Genomic DNA, 16,509 nt, shown 5'->3' on the forward strand with positions numbered 1-16,509 from the left:
TTAGAATCATTACATTTACAGAATATAGCATTGTTCATTCATTCGTTCCTGACCTAGCAGATAAGCACCTGCTTCTCAAGTACATTTCCAAAAGGCATAAACATGAATATTGCTGTGCTAGCAATTACTAGGTCAGAGGACATCTTGCAAGTTTCAGAAAGCACACTGCAGTTTCAAAAAGCATCTTTTTCAGTTCTCATATGAAACTCAATTTATATATATAAAACAGTGCATATAAAATAGAATGAAAAACATGTTAACTCTTTTGACTACTAATTAGCATTAAGCATACACACATTAATACATAATTTTCTGACATTTCCCCCCTGTTAATACTTTTTAATTCTATTTTCAAAAAGGATAAACAGTTTGCTTCTTTTCCTAACCTCTTCCAATCAGGATTTGCAGTTAAGAAAGTCATTTAGTTTAAACTTTATGAAAGTATTTCGCATTCTAGCAGCTCTTCAAATTCAGTACTCTGGTACATAGTCTCAGAAACTGATATGTCTATAAATTCTTTGATTAATTTCTTCATGCAGGGGATTCCACAACAAACACAGACTCCTATTAGGAGTAATCCCACCCCAATGGCAATCAAAATGTTCATTAGGATGGAACCCCACCCCCCAAACAAATTCTGGAAAAAGTCCGTCAGAGGGTTTGGGCCTGGTTTGGTCATGGCCGACACTTGCTGAAGTACCTCAAGATGGTCATTAATCTCGTGCTGATGATCTGGAATAAACGCACAGCATTCTTCTTTGATTAAAGTGCACGTCCCACCCCTCATCGCTAGGGTGAAGTCGATTGCCATTCGGTTCTGGAGCACTACAGTTCTCATTGCATTCAGTTCATTAGTTATCAGTTCAAGAGCAGAAAAAGTTGCATTACTCATCACTTTGAGAAGTTTAGACAGTTTCCGCAGCTCTCAAATCGATTTAACTGTGCCATATGCAGGTAATATACCTGCCCATGATATGACAGCATCACTCATGTCCATGTGCGTAAGTTTGGTACCCACACTATGATGGTCTTTCCAGCCCGCCTTGATCTGTCCCACTGGATTCTCAGGTTTTTTAACAGTCTTTTTGGTTACATCTCGGTTATTTCGAATAGTTCCCTAAGGCAAGACTGCAGTGTGTCGTATGGCCGGGACCAGGTATCCCAAAAAACAACTGCCGGACCAATTCTCAGGTAACCATTTGTATGCTTTTTTACCACACACAAAATAACAGTCCTCTACTTTAGTGGTTACTTTGTTACAAAATGACTGCCCTGCATGAAACATTTTCCTATCTATTACAGATAACTGTTTAAAAAGTACAGGATTACGTTGTACCTGATCAAGAGTCTTATGCATAGATTTAAGAAATGAGTTATAATCTGTACTACAAGATCCACCTAAATCGTTTGTTTTTGTATAACATTTATATTGTACGGTCACATTACACTTGCTCCAACCCACTTGTATGGTATCATTCTTATAAAAACATACAATTCCCTTTTGTGTCACAGGCAAATACAGTGCTACCTTATCATATGCTTTAATAGCTACTGTGTCAAAAAACAGATTTTCTCAGGTCTCATTGACCCTTAGGGGGATAGCAGTCATTAATAACCCCCTGTATGCTGTTGGTATGGCCGTGCAGATCCAGAAGTTCGAAACATTAAAAGTCTCAGCATACACACGTGTAATTGCCTGATAAGTGTTAAAGTTCGATGCCAGTCTATGTTTGGCCCATCACATTTAATCAGTTCAACTTTTGTGGCAGAAAAAAGGAAAGGCCACAACAAAAAGAACAATGTAATTAGCATAGCTATCAAAATGATCATGCAAGTTTTTTGAGGTTGTTCAATGTCTCTATTCACTCTATACCTGGCCATTTTGTTCTCGTTGTACAACAGTAGCAAGGTTTTTGCCAGTTCAAAGTTCTTAACCAATTTACAGTGTGTCAAATGAATCCAGGATGCTTGCTCCGCGATCTTGACTGCAGTGGGTGTCGACAGTAGTACCTGGTATGACGGCCCCTCCCACTTCGGAGAACTCCAGTTCTTTTTCTTCACAATCTTCACCCAGACCCAGGTGCCTGGGGCTACTACTGCTTCCGATTTCGGTTGCTCTTTATCTGAAACAGAATTTAACTGCAAAAGTTTGTTATTCAAAAATCGCCTCATATACCCTGCAAGTGAACTGTCAGCCTCCTGCTCTGCAGACATAAGAGGTTTCCACTGAGGTGTATAATATGCCCTCACATACAAAACTTCAAAAGGAGTTAATCCCTTTGCATTTGGAACAGTTCTCATGCTCAACAGTGCTAGAGGTAAACAGTACACCCAGTTCTTTTGTGTCTCACTAATCAATTTCCTAAGCTTATTCTTCAATACCCCATTGTGCCTCTCTACTAATCCTGCAGATTGGTGGTGATACGCACAGTGGTTTTTCAATGATATCCTGAAATAGCGACTAAGTTGTTGTATTGTTTGGTTTACAAAATGTGTACCATTGTCACTATAAATCTTTTCCGGTATGCCAAATCTAGGTATAATTTATTTAACAAGGACCTTTGCAACAGTAGCTGCATATGGATTTTTAGTTGGAAAAGCTTCCACCCATTTGGAAAACATATCTATAATGACAAAACAGTACTTTTTATTTTCGCATTTGTTCAGTTCTATAAAATCCATACAAATAGTATGAAACGGATACGGTGGTGTAGGGAAACTCCCTTGCTTAGGTTTCAATGCCTCTTCTGCATGGTGCTTGTTACAAACATGGCATGCTGCACAAATAATTTTTGTATAATTAGTAAATCCATATGTTGTAAACACTCGATTCACTAACTGTACCATCTCCCCTGTTGAGACATGGCTCTGCCCATGGCTCAACAAAGCTGCATATCTAAACAAGTTAGATGGTAGAATTGGTTTCTTTTCTTTGGAGATGTACAGTCCCTTCTCAAGAATTGCTCCTCGTTTTATCCACTTTTGTTTTTCTACATTTGTAGTAAGTGTCTGCATTGTTTTTAACATTTCTAAATCTAAAATCTCAGAAGGTTGTAATTCCTCGCTCAAAAGAAAAACTTCTGAAGCTGAAGCTGCCTGTTTTGCAGCTGTATCAGCCCTCGCATTACCTTTTGAAATTCTATCCTGTTGCTTGGTATGAGCTACGCATTTGCAAATAGCTACTTTTTGAGGTAACTGAATAGAGTCTAACAAATCTAAAATAAATTGCGCATGATTAATTGGTTTACCAGTAGATGTTATCATTCCTCTATTTTTCCACTGCTGCGCAAAAACATGTACAGTAGAAAAAGCATACTGGCTGTCAGTAAAAATATTCACTTTCTTACCTTCTGCTAAGGTACATGCCCTTGTCAAGGCAATCAGTTCTGCTGCTTGTGCAGATAAGTTGTGTGGTAGAGACTTCGCTTCTAAAATCTCGGTATCAGAAACTACTGCATACCCCACTAGATTCTGTCCTGTAGGACCCCTCCTGCATGAGCCGTCTGCATAGTATGTTACCTCAGCATCATCCAAGGGAACATCTGTAAGGTCTTGTCTAGGTAGTGTCTTTTGCTTAATCTCCTGCAGGCAGCAGTGAGGTTTGCCATCTGCAGGGGTTGGGAGCAAGGTTGACGGATTCAAAGTTGTGCATCGTTCAATTGTCATATGAGGTTGGCTCAACAGTATAGTCATACAGGAAAGATGTCTAGCAGGAGAAAGATATGCTACTTTTTCTTGTAGTAAAATGATTGCGACTGCATGAGGCACTCTCAATGTGAGAGGGTGGAACAACACTACTGAGGCTGAAGCCTGCAATGCCATTGCAGCTGCAACTACTGCTTGTACACAGTGGGGCAAGGATCACGCCACTGGGTCTAACTGTGATGAATAGTAAGCTATGGGGTGTTGTCTGTCCCCATGCTGCTGTGTCAACACTGATGTCATATAACCTTGCTTACAGTCTACAGTTTGAAAAAATCGCTTATGATAGTTTGGTAATCCTAGAAGTAAGGAAGATGCTATCAGTTGTTTTAGCTTGCAGAAGGCTGCTTCTGCTTCTGGTGTCCAATGTAATAAATCCTGTGCTGCCATCGGCTTTTTGAATATCAAATTAGCCAGCGGAGCAGATTCCAAAGCATAATTTAGTATCCAACTCCGACAAAAGTTAGTAGTTCCCAGGAAGGACATCATTTCCTTCTTGGTAGTTGGTCTAGGTGCTTGTAATATTGCTGTTTTTCTGTCTTCATCTAATATTCTGCCTTCTTTGGATATTACATATCCCAGGTATTTAACTTGTTTTCTCCAAAGGGGCAGTTTGTTTTTGTTTACCTTGTGTCCTTGAGTAGCTAAAAATTGTAATAATGCTATGGTATCTTCTCTGCATTTTTGCCGGGTGGGGGCTGCCAGCAGAATGTCGTCTACATAAAGTAAAACCTGACTACCTTTCGGTGGGATAAATCCCGCCAGGTTACTTGCCATTTCTTGTGCAAATATTGTTGGACTTTCACAATATCCCTGTGGTAATCTCGTATATGTATACTGTTTCTCCTGAAATGTAAATGCAAACCAATGTTGGCTGTCAGGGTGTATCGGTATTGAGAAAAATGCATTGCTAATATCTACCACAGAAAAATACTTCTGCTGAGGTTTCAAATCATTCAATAAGGTGTGTGGATCTGGCACTGTTGGTGCCCTGGGTATAACTGCGTCATTTACAGCTTGTAGATCTTGGGCCATACGCCATTCCCCATTTGCTTTCCTAACATGAAATAAGGGTGTATTACATGGTGAATCGAGAGATTCTATTAAGACTCCTTCCTTGAGTAAGGCTGCTATTATAGGTTTGATCCCTATCTCTGCATCCTTTCTCAAGGGATACTGTCTTTTTTGAGGTCTGAATGCTGATTTTGGCGTGATATTAACTGGTCCTGCTGTACGGATAAGTCCTACATCTGATTTCCCTGTTGACCAGAGAGTCTCTGGTATGTCTCGTAAGGCTTTTTCCTCTTCCTCCAGTAAGAGTAATACTCAGCTATCCTCACTTGTCTGTGAAGGCACAGCTGGGTATGTCTGTGTTATCCAATTCAATTTCTGCTTCTGTACTCCTTGTTCAGAGAGTTCTAACTCTGTCTGTTTTTCCCACCTCGTGACTTTTCCTCCTAAGTCTGCCCACTTCAAATTTTTATTTTTAGTTAAGCTCACATGTGGCAATCGATTAGATTTGTAAAGTGCTAAAAATTCCTGGGGCAATGAACAGCTTATTACACTGTTTCCTTCTGTGTCCCAGTACAAATTTCGTAATACTAGCCTGTTCGCATGGTTTTTAAACAATCTTGCTCATATTCTTTATCAGATCCTGGTCTATTACAGTAATATAGAGTACAATGCAACAAATGCTGTTTGTTAGTGTCAAGGGAGGGGGATTTACTGATGGCTACGTTCATCAGTTCTTCGGTTACTGCCCCTAGACCAGTCGTAACCAAGTCCTGGCTGTACCAATAATATGTCTCACCCTCCGATCGTACTACAAAAGTATCCATTTGTCACTGTGCTTCCATACCCTGCATGGTTGGAACTACGGCTATGCCAAATATCTGCATTAAGTCTCTGCCCAAGAGATTTACTGGGCATTTTGCAGAAACAACAATTTTGCTTTTCTGGGTCATTCCTGAAATGGGGTCAGTTATTGTTATGTCATGGGAGAGTGGCTCCCGATACAGCTGTCCATTAGCTGCTTTCACTAGTATGTAATCTGGTGATTCTAAATTTTCCGGTAATTTGGAAGGATGTATCAGGGTCCGTGAAGCCCCTGAGTCACACAAAAATTTGACTTCCCTCCCTTCTACCAGAAGCGTAACGTCCGGTTTTGTGTCTGCTAAGTAGAGCTCTAGGCTCAATAATGCCAAGTCCAAAATTTCATTTTCTTCATTATCTATGAATTCATGTACATCCTCTACCCCTTCTGTCACATCCTCTCCCCTTGCTACCACACTCGCATTTGTCTTTTCCTGTTTGTTCTTATCCAGTGATTCCTGACTATCATATAGTCATTCCTCACCCTCCTTATCTTCCGTAGTTACCTTTTTATTTAACCTGCAATCCCTTGCCAAATGTCCTTTTTTCCCACATTTAAAACATTCACCCCTTTTCTTTCTTTCTTCGAAATCTTCTAATCGTTTATCAGATTGTTTGTTTCCCTGGGCATTTTTCTTACCCTTTTTCCCGGTTTGTAATACAAAGACTTCTGACCCATCTTCTATTGCAAATACTTGAGCTTTCTTTTTCTTTTTGCTATTAAAATGCCTTTCGGCATGTCTTGCATATTCAAGTAATGACTGTAATCTACTTATACGATGATCTACCATGTGCTTTGTAATAAAGCTGCTAATGGGAGTAATACTACCTTTTAAGAATGCGTTCTTTTGCTGCTGCTCATATGGGGAATCGTGTTTGATCTTCAGGTATCTGCATTCCACAATGGTTATTAAAACACTGTAATAATCTAGCATAATATCTATCAACAGTTTCACCTTCTTGTTGTATGCACTGATTAATGCAAGTCCAATCAGTCCTAGGCTTCCATTTTTCAGAGATTCGGTCTGTCAGACCTTTTACTCTGTTATCCAGTTCTGCATTACTATGTGGGAGCGGTCTGAGCTCTGCATCATGGGGATTCCAGTTGCCACTGATCATGTGCCAATCTGGACCTACAATTTGTCTAACTACTTTTTCTACTTCTTCTCCATTCAAATGGTAACTTAATCTCATACCCTGTAAGTCTTCTAAGAATTTTCTAAAATTAACTTTCGGATGGGGAATTCCCTCTGTGGCTTTCTGGATATCTTCCGGTGTCCACGGTCTATAAACTAAGAGAGTCAGATCCTGTCCTGCCTGTGGATTTGGTACTTCTATGAGCGGACATATCTCTTCCTCACTCATAGCTCGTGAATTTTTATTCATTTCATATAATTCAATCTCCCCTCTTAAGTTACGTGTTCGAGACCTAGTCTCGATAGGATCCCTGACAAATGGTTTTGATTTTGCAGGAACAGCTGGGTATAGTGGAGGTGGCTCAGCTTGTCCACTCGCTTCATATTCTGGTAAGGGAAGCGGAGGGGGGGGGGGGCTGTTGCTATTACCAAGTTATTATCTTCTTTGTCTAAGAACATTGCTTTTGAATTTTTAATCTTTTGTTCTCTGCGATTTGCTTCCTCAAGCCACCTATGTGCTTGAGGGACTCCTAATTGCCATTGCTTTTTTAGCTGACCTTTTGCGTCTGTTTTAAGCTGTTTGATGAGTTTAATAAGTGCAGGTTTATCTAAATTACCATCAAATTTGTATTTATCAACCCATTTCGTATAGTACTTAACATTATCGGCATGCTGTAATTGCATATATTTTGCATCTTCAGTTAGGGGCGGGTCTCGGAAACTTTTCGTGCACTGATTTCCCATGTTGCCTTAGCTAAGCTGTAAATTGTTACGTAACCCTTCTTATCATGTGGTACCACAGTTTTACACCTTTTCACAGTTTATCTAGAATAACTGTCTACCTATTCTGTTTCCCTGATCTATGACAAGACAGTAACCTTTTTGTCCCTGATCTGCACATGCAAATCCTCCTGACAAAAAAAAAAACAGTTCTGCAACTAGTCCCTGATCTAAAACAGAAAAAGGTAAATTCCTCCTTACCTGACCCTCCGTGAATTGATCCACCGGATCATTGACTCGTCCTCCAATCCCAGATCAGAAACAGTGGCTGGCCTCTTTTGAACGACAATTCAGTCGGAGGTCTTTCAAAACAGAAGAGCCGATTTGGCCTCTTCTCCATATGGGTACATGCCACCCGGGCCCAATTCTGACCTAGGCCTAGAGCGAGAGGTATTTTCCGGTCCGAAGGACCAAACTGTCAAAGGAAAAATATACTTTAAAAATGATCAAAACATGGTAGGTTCAGGTTAAGGTTCATAGGTTCATAGGTTCATAGGTTGGTACTAGGCTATCAGCCCTAGGGCCTATACAAGCCTAGCCATAACAATTCCCTGGCTATTTCTTCCCACATTATTTACTTTCCTGGACCCCTGTCTAGCAGAGTGACTGACGTGATCCCTGGGGTGAATTTCCTTTCTACCATCCAATCGTCAAGGTTCCTCTTGAAGAGGTCCAAAGAGGCACTCTGCTTGACATGTATGGGCAATCTATTCCAGAGTCTGGGGAGTCTCTGGGTCAGGAACCTATCCCTCCAGCATGTTTTGTTTATTGTGATGACAAGGTTTAGATCCCTGGAGCGTGTAGCTCTGAGGGATTGGGATTTCTTTAAGTGTAGCATGTCCAACAGCTCTGGGTTTGACATGGCCTTGTATGTTAAGCAGAGATCGCTTCTGAGTAGACGATATGCGACAGAGTATAGCTGGAGTTTTTTAAGGTGGTCAGCATAGGGCATCTGCTTTAGGCCTGTGATTCTTTTAGTGAGGTATTTCTGAGGCCTTTCCAATTGTTGCAGATGTCTTGAGAGGTACATACCAAATGGGGCGTTGTATTCTATAATGGGTCTAATGAGGGATGAGTACAGTGGGACAATGACCTCCTTTTTTCTGGATGAAAAGCCCTTCGTGATGAGATGTGCCACATAGAAGGATTTCCTGACTGTTGTGGCAATGTGGTTATCGAAGGTGAGACCACTGTCCACCTGTGTCCCTAAGTCTCTTATCACACTTTCCGTGTTTAGTGTACTGCCACCTATATGGTAATTCATGGATACATGTTTTTTCCCAAAGGGGATAACAATACATTTCTTGGCATTGAGCTTGAGCCCATGGCTCTGGCACCAAGCATCTGTTTCTGTAAGGCCCTTTTGTAGAGTATCCACATCATTTGGGGATTCAATAATGGCTCCCAGTTTGCAGTCATCTGCAAACTTTGTTAGCCAGAGTCCCTTGGTGTTGACCTTTACTTCAGAGAAGTAGATGCCAAACAAGAGCGGCCCCAGGACTGAACCCTGAGATACTCCACTTGTCACTTGTCTGGAGCTGGATTTGGAGTCGGCTACTTTTACAGTGTGTGTTCTATCAGTAAGCCATTTAGCAACCTATTGGGTGACACAGGGATTAATGCCCAACTTAGTAAGTTTATCTATGATTCCAGAGTGGGGGATGGTGTCAAAGGCCTTGGCAAGGTCTAGATAGGCTGTGTGGACCACCTTACCCTTGTCCATGGCTCTGGAGACTGATTCAAAGAAGTCAATCAGGTTCAGGAGACAAGATCGGCCCTTCACAAACCCAAACTGGGTGGGGTCCAGTGTTTGAAGGTTGCCAATGTCTTTGTTTATAAGTTCCATGATAATACGCTCCATGGCCTTGCAGATAAGGCTTGTCAGACTGATGGGACGGTAGTTTCTGGGATCCAAGGAGGATCCCCCCTTGTGGATTGGGATAACTGTAGCTCTGCGCCACTCAGTGGGCATGAAACCTGAGGTGAGGCTATGATTAAACATGACACTTAGGTGAGGTGCCAGTTCATATTGTAGTTCATGTAGTGCACAGCCCGGGATGTCATCTGGTCCCATGGATGCTGTATTCTTGGCTTTAGAGAGTGCATTTTGTACCTGTGTGGCCATTATTACTGGAATTTGGCAATCTTCCGGTATTGAGATGGGCCATTTAGGGGGTGAGAGGGGGGTGAAGTTGGCACTGAATCGATCTGCCAGGATATTGGCAATATCATTTGGATCAGTATATTTAATGCCATTCTGTTTTAGCTCAGAGCAGATCTGATTAAGGCCATTAAGGCACTTTAATCTTGCAGCAAGGAGACAAAAACGTGCTATTACAGAGTTTGTTTAAGTAGAAACAGGAAATACTTTCATTTTTATACACTTTCTAATAAGACATTGCTTACCAAGCTGACGTAACAAATTACAAGTGTTTTCATCATCACTTGTTGACCATCAGTCTCATGAATTTCTTCTGATTTATCAATTTTTGTGAGAAACTTCCTAAGGAAAACAACGTGGCCTTGGTTACCACCAGTTAGATACATGTTATGTTACCATTCAAGGTACTGTGGCTAATTCAAGCACAAAGCTAGCAGTTCATTTCTCTAATAATCCTTTGTCTACATTATCTCTAAGCTTCTGCAGCTGTACATGTTCTCATACTTCGAACAGAGCTGATTGTTTAGAATCATTACATTTACAGAATATAGCGTTGTTCATTCATTCGTTCCTGACCTAGCAGATAAGCACCTGCTTCTCAAGTACATTTCCAAAAGGCATAAACATGAATATTGCTGTGCTTGCAATTACTAGGTCAGAGGGTATCTTGCAAGTTTCTGAAAGCACACTGCTGTTTCAAAAAGCATCTTTTTCAGTTCTGATATGAAACTCAATTTATATATATAAAACAGTGCATATAAAATAGAATGAAAAACGTGTTAACTCTTTTGACTACTAATTAGCATTAAGCATACACACATTAATGCATATTTTTCTGACATACGGGCACACGGTTTTCAATGTCATTTGTTTGCGGGATAGGGACCCGTTATTCCCTACCATGCATTTGTGTTTGCTTCTTCATTTTGTGTTCGCAGGAACTGTCTTGCATGCTTTGCATACGTTTCAGTATCCACGGACACTGACAGATGTGATTACTATTGCTTGCAAATTGTTATATATGCAAGCATTTTAGGTTGCACGTTGACAGCTGACATTTCCACGCCTCCGTGCGGCACTTTGACACGCCCTATGCACTCACGCTCCTTTTATATGCACATGGCTGTGGTGGCAGCGTGCCTTCATTAATATGCATTTGGTGCTACTGCGCCATCTTCACGCCGCACAGTCGGCGCAAGCCTAACGCCGGCCATGCGCCGAGCTTCATGAATCATGGGGAGTGACTTTAACAGATGGAGTTATCTGATGAAGTTTTAAATGTTTTAAAATAAAAGCTCTCATCTTGTGTTTTGGAATAAAATGCTTTCTACGTCGATCCTGAGCTTTTAGCATTTTTCCTATGAATTCTTGGTTTTATCAGCATTTGTTGGCATGTAGCTTGTTATCAGTTTAGTTTTATTAATTAGATTCACCTTGGCCAGTACTCATTAGTTATTAGAGCCTTGGAGACACTTTATCCTGTTAATGTTATTTTCTTATATATGTCTGAAGCCTTTGGTATACTTGCCCATAAATTTTGATTCAGAAAGTTTTCTATCCAGGTTTTAATGCATATTTTATATTTGGATCAAAGATCAGCTAGATTGAAATTCATTACTGCACTTAGCTCTTTTTTCTGTTATACTTTATTAGTATGTCCTCAGAGGTTTGTGTTACATTTGATTCTGTTTAATATATATTTGTTGAAATAAGCAATTGTTTTTAGCATTGACCATACCAAATATGCCACGGATATAAAGCTAAGCTCTGTCATATACTTATAACAGTCACTCAGACTTATGCAAGCTAATCTGTATTCCATTCATGCAGGGTCTGAGATTAATAAAATATAATGTAATGTCTAGAGAAATAAAATAATGCATATAAGCCCATTGACTCCACAGATTCTCTGTACACCATGTTTACACAATTTAGTTCACAATGGTAGCTGTGCAGAACTATGTCTGCTTGCTGATAATGAACTAAAATTCTGTCAACATATTACAACTTTCACTATTAAACCAAATAGGTTAGTTGGAACATTTCCTTATTTCTTCATTTGTATACATCTAGATAGTCTTTTACCTGTTGCAGGTATTATAGGACTTAAGTTTAAATTATGTATCTGTTATATTCTAATTCAGAAAACGGGGCCATAGTTACATCTTTCAAATGCTTTCCAGTTTTGATGCCAATTCATTGTGCTATGACTTCCCTCCACTAGTTTACATTTTTTCTTTGGTTAATTATTTCAGGTTAGTCATGTTTACAGAACCCAAATGTATAAGCATTCTGGGTGAGCAGCCTATGTCTGTTCTTTTGTGATAATTAAAAAAAAAAAAAAAAAGAGCCAGACCTTGAGGAAGTGAGAATGTTCTTCAATGGCTTGGGAAGCAAACTTTTAGCAACCTAAAAACTGATCCATACAAGGCACACTCGAAGTAGAAAGCTAAACGATCAAAACAGCATAAATTGAGCAAGAATGTGATATGTTGACATTCAAGTTTATCAAATAGAAATGTAGAAACAGCACCAGAAGAGCTCCCAGAATGGGTATCGGGATAGGTAGTTGAACTGTGAGAAGTTTGTTGCATTCCAAGGCTTAGTAATTAATGTGAGAGCTAGGCTATCAGCTTTTAAAATACCTATACAAATTACTTTTTATTTGGGCTTCTGGCACTGACCATAAAGAATTTAATTAACCTGAGTAATTTATCATCATATGACATGAAAGCTGGACAACCACAGTCCTAAAATGGGCATAGAACTTGATTCATCTTTTGAGACACTACTGTATGCCCCTGATGTCTTAGATGAAGCTTATCAGAGATATGCTGTGCTTTATCACCACCTGTCTCTTCCTCGTTTTGATACAGTGGAAATCCTGTCTCAGATATCACTTCCTTAACTAGTTGTTGTATGAAGTTACTATGTAGTAGAAGAAACTTGGCAATGCCAGTGATGGTATTATCTCACCAAAAGTGTGGCTGACGTTAAACATGTTTAGATAATTTGGTGTGACAAAACAGTCAATCTGTATAGAGATATCAGGAAGAATATAGTAACTTAATCATATTCTTTTATACAGATAAGGAAAGCTTGCTCACAGTTTCAGTTCTGAAGGTATGGGACATTATATTTGTGTATCTAAGCTGAAGATACTACATACTTCTTATTTTACTGTAATCAACTGTATTGGCAGTTCCGGAACCATATATGGGTTTAGAAATGGCCATTACAAGCATCAGTTGTGTTTTCACTGTCTCAATACCCTTCTCACTAACACTTCTTAAGTTTGTAAAGAAATCATAAAAGAAATCAGAGATTCTATATATTTTTTTTTTGTAGTTTGTCAGGTAAACAAAAAGAAAAGATGTTTCATCCAAATGTAAGTAAAGACTTTAAAAAATCGAACTTTTAGCAAAACTGTTCTTTTCTCATACTATTGCTTGGAAAATGGTAAGTTGCTTTGGAGTGACATTACAGAGATCTTGCAGGGTTTTCTATTTTTAAAATGCATGTATATTTCTTTACAGTGATGTAGTATATGGTTTAAATTCATTGGTGACTATGTTTTGTTGTGTAACACTGGTACATCTGCATAAGCTAAGAAGAATAAGGAAGACAGCCTTGCTTTGCTAGGCAGTCATGTGTTTAATACTCCATGCAGATCATAGGTTCATAGGTTCATAGGTTTATACTAGGCTATCTGCCCTAAGGCATTTATAAGCCTAGCCCAAATTTTTGTGGCTTACGTCACCCCTTATATGAAAAAATACTGTGCCCATTAGTTTGTTGTGCCTCTGTCCAGCAGTGACACAGAGATGATTCCTGGGGTAAACCTACGATCTCCCATCCACAGGTCAAGATTTCTCTTGAACAGAGCCAGCGAGGTGCTCTGCCTCACATGGACCGGGATTTTATTCCACAGCATAGGGAGTCTCTGAGTGATAAATCTATCCCTCCAGCATGTCCTATTTATATCCGTGCTAAGGTTTAAGTCGCTTGCTCTAGTGGGTTTGGTGGATTTGGAATTTTTGAGGTGGAGCATGTCCATTATTTCCGGGTTAGACATGGCCTTGTATGTCAGGCACATGTCACCTCTGAGCAGACGGTATGCGACTGAATAGAGCTGGAGTTTCTTCAATCTGGCAGCATATGACAGATTTTGGAGTCCCTTTATCCTTTTGGTGAGGAACTTTTGGGGTCTCTCCAATTGCTGCAGATGTCGGGTGAGATACATCCCGAATGGGGCATTGTACTCAATCATTGGTCTGATAAGTGAAGAGTACAGGGGAACAATGACCTCACTAGATCTGGATGTGAATCCCTTCATGATCAGGTGGGCAATGTAGAAGGTCTTTCTAACCACTTTAGCAACGTGAGTGTCAAAAGAAAGGCCACTGTCAACCTGGGTCCCCAGGTCCCTGATAACCTCTTCTGTGCTTAGTGGATTGCCACCTATATGGTAGCTTGGGGTTACCTTGTATCAAATAGACTATTAATTATATTCTTACTTAAAATCATTAATTACAATTAAATTGCCACACTGTCACAACATTTTATACTCTCTTTATGAAATGTTCATATTTGGTTATGTGAACACAGTGATGCTAATAATTAATTGGTCTGGATACATTATATGGTAGAATGTTTCTGATATCCCAGCATTGTTATTACAGAGCAACTGCGCATATTTTTTGCGTTTGTACAATGGCACCCCAACCCCCCCCTCCAAAAAGTAAAAAAAACTTGGTCATCCAGCTGTAGCATATTCTGCAGCTATATTTGCCATCTACAGCTATACATAGAAACTAGAATGAACCAAAGATATTTAAATCACAATTGAAATATCCATGTTAAGTCTGAAGAAATGAAAATGTAAAATTCTGTGCATTATTAAAATAATGAAGGTTGGGAGTTTGTTGACATTGTTGAAAGAGTAAGTCATATTAACAGTGATAGATGGTTTTCTGTTGTACTGCATTAAGCGTAAGTATAAAAGTAGTCTTTTACCTTTCACTATTTAACAGTTTTATGTAATATATCCTTTAACTTTCTTCATTTTTATTGCAATAACCTAAAATGTTATCGAGACAAGGGATTTTTTTGTAATGTTGTGGTCAAAAAGCTTGCATAGCGTACACCGAATTGTGTATTTCTGAGCTTGCTGAAATAGCTTGACCTAAGCAGTAAAACAAGGTGTTGAGTAAGGAGAGGAAGGCAACAAAGCAACTGTGAAAAATAATCGCCATTGAAGTGGATTAAGTTGCAAATTTTACATGTGTGTATTTTCTTCTCTAGGCTTTGAATTCTTCGAGACAAGTGCAAAGGACAACATTAACGTCAAACAGACTTTCGAAAAGCTTGTAGATATCATCTGTGACAAGATGTCAGAAAGCCTTGAAACTGAGCCCTCTGTCAGTGCTGGCAAGCAAAATACAAGGCTAACAGACAACCCACCTCCACAACAGCCCAGCTGTGGATGTTAGTAGAGTACAGAGGCTGCTGTCTCTATGTGCTATGTTGCCAAGCTGTACACATTAGAAATAGTTAGGAATAGTCTATAAATTGTTTATTTATGCTCTCTTTCACAAAGGACTATTTTATTTACCTTTTTGCTGATGTGCATTGAGTGCTGTATTCTGAAGCCTTGTAGTTTTGGTGTGCAAAGTGAGTTTGTGATCTAAAATCTCTAAGGACAGTTCACATTATTTTTACGTACTGTTGTCCCTCCCTCTTTCTTCACAGAAGCATACCTTTCTAGATTTCTATACGTATTTTTTTAACATAATCCAAACTTTGGGTTCTTGGTTAGCAAAGCATGAAATGGCAATGCTTAGGTAACATGTTAGTGAACAGATTTTACTCAACATCTTGTTTGTGCCAAAAAAGAATTGACATTTTTAGGACAGTAACAGTTTTCACAGAGAGCATTTACTTGTATTTATTTATAATTTCTTGCATAATGTTTGCCCTGCAGCAAATTGAAAATTGTATTTTCAATATTATGCTTATCATTTTTTAGCATAGTCTGCATTTGATCATTTCTCTGAGGAGTCTTTTATTTTTCTAGTTTTTAATTAGACACATCATCTCCTGTGCTTAGAGAGAGTGCTATCTGAGATACAACATTCATGTTTGGAAGCAGAACCTTATGCTGTGCACCAGACTGCAGACAGATGTACTTAGGACAATGGCACTTGTAATTATACTAAATGTCTGTTATTTACTATAGAAGATAGCATGCCTTTCTTTACTGCTGTTCATTTGTCTTTGTTGGCAAAGCATGTTTTGGCCCTGAGTTCCACGTGAACAACTGAAAAATATCATCGGGAGAAGGGACATAGAACTAAGTCTCACATAGTTCCTTATTTTTAAAAAACATTTAAGACTGCAGTAAACAAGGCAGACTGACAGCACTTGGTTCACTTACGATGCAAAAATGTGTCTAAGAAAAGAAAATGAAAGGACAGAACACATGACCTGATGTACCTAATACAGAGAGGCTGCTCGTGTCATACCTGAAATGCATGCTCCATTATAGTCTTTTACAAACACACAATAATTGTACTCTGACACTGTTACTTCTGATACAGAATGCTGTTTCTAGCTTACCAAACAAAAATGTTATAAATCACAAGGGATAGTTGCATTAAGTAGGGTTGTTTTGCAGAATATGAAATGAAATCGTGAAATGTTGTATTTATCTGCCTGACCTAAGCAAGCAAGCAAGGGATGCCTCCACCATCTTTCCAGTGCAGCAAACCATGGTGTTCACCTACAGACAATTACACTACGTTACTCTGTTCTGATAGAGACTGGATCTGTTCCCTCTAATGTGACAATGATTAACTT

The 16,509-nt window shown here is 39.3% G+C and overlaps 1 protein-coding gene across 2 annotated transcripts in view; it reads left to right on the forward strand.

Moving 5' to 3' along the window:
* RAB3C (RAB3C, member RAS oncogene family) overlaps positions 1 to 15,888 on the forward strand; it is a 1,959,298-nt gene extending 1,943,410 nt beyond the window's left edge. For both annotated transcript variants that reach the window (XM_044063807.1, XM_044063805.1), the window contains exon 5: positions 14,956 to 15,888. In XM_044063807.1, the coding sequence (XP_043919742.1) occupies positions 14,956 to 15,143 (188 nt within the window). In that variant the 3' untranslated portion in view covers positions 15,144 to 15,888. The remainder of the gene's footprint in view (positions 1 to 14,955) is intronic.
* Positions 15,889 to 16,509: the final 621 nt, after the last annotated feature.

The sequence above is a fragment of the Protopterus annectens genome, chromosome 2.part2 (assembly GCF_019279795.1).
Source record: "Protopterus annectens isolate FY-2018-M chromosome 2.part2, PAN1.0, whole genome shotgun sequence".
Lineage (NCBI taxonomy): Eukaryota > Metazoa > Chordata > Ceratodontiformes > Protopteridae > Protopterus > Protopterus annectens.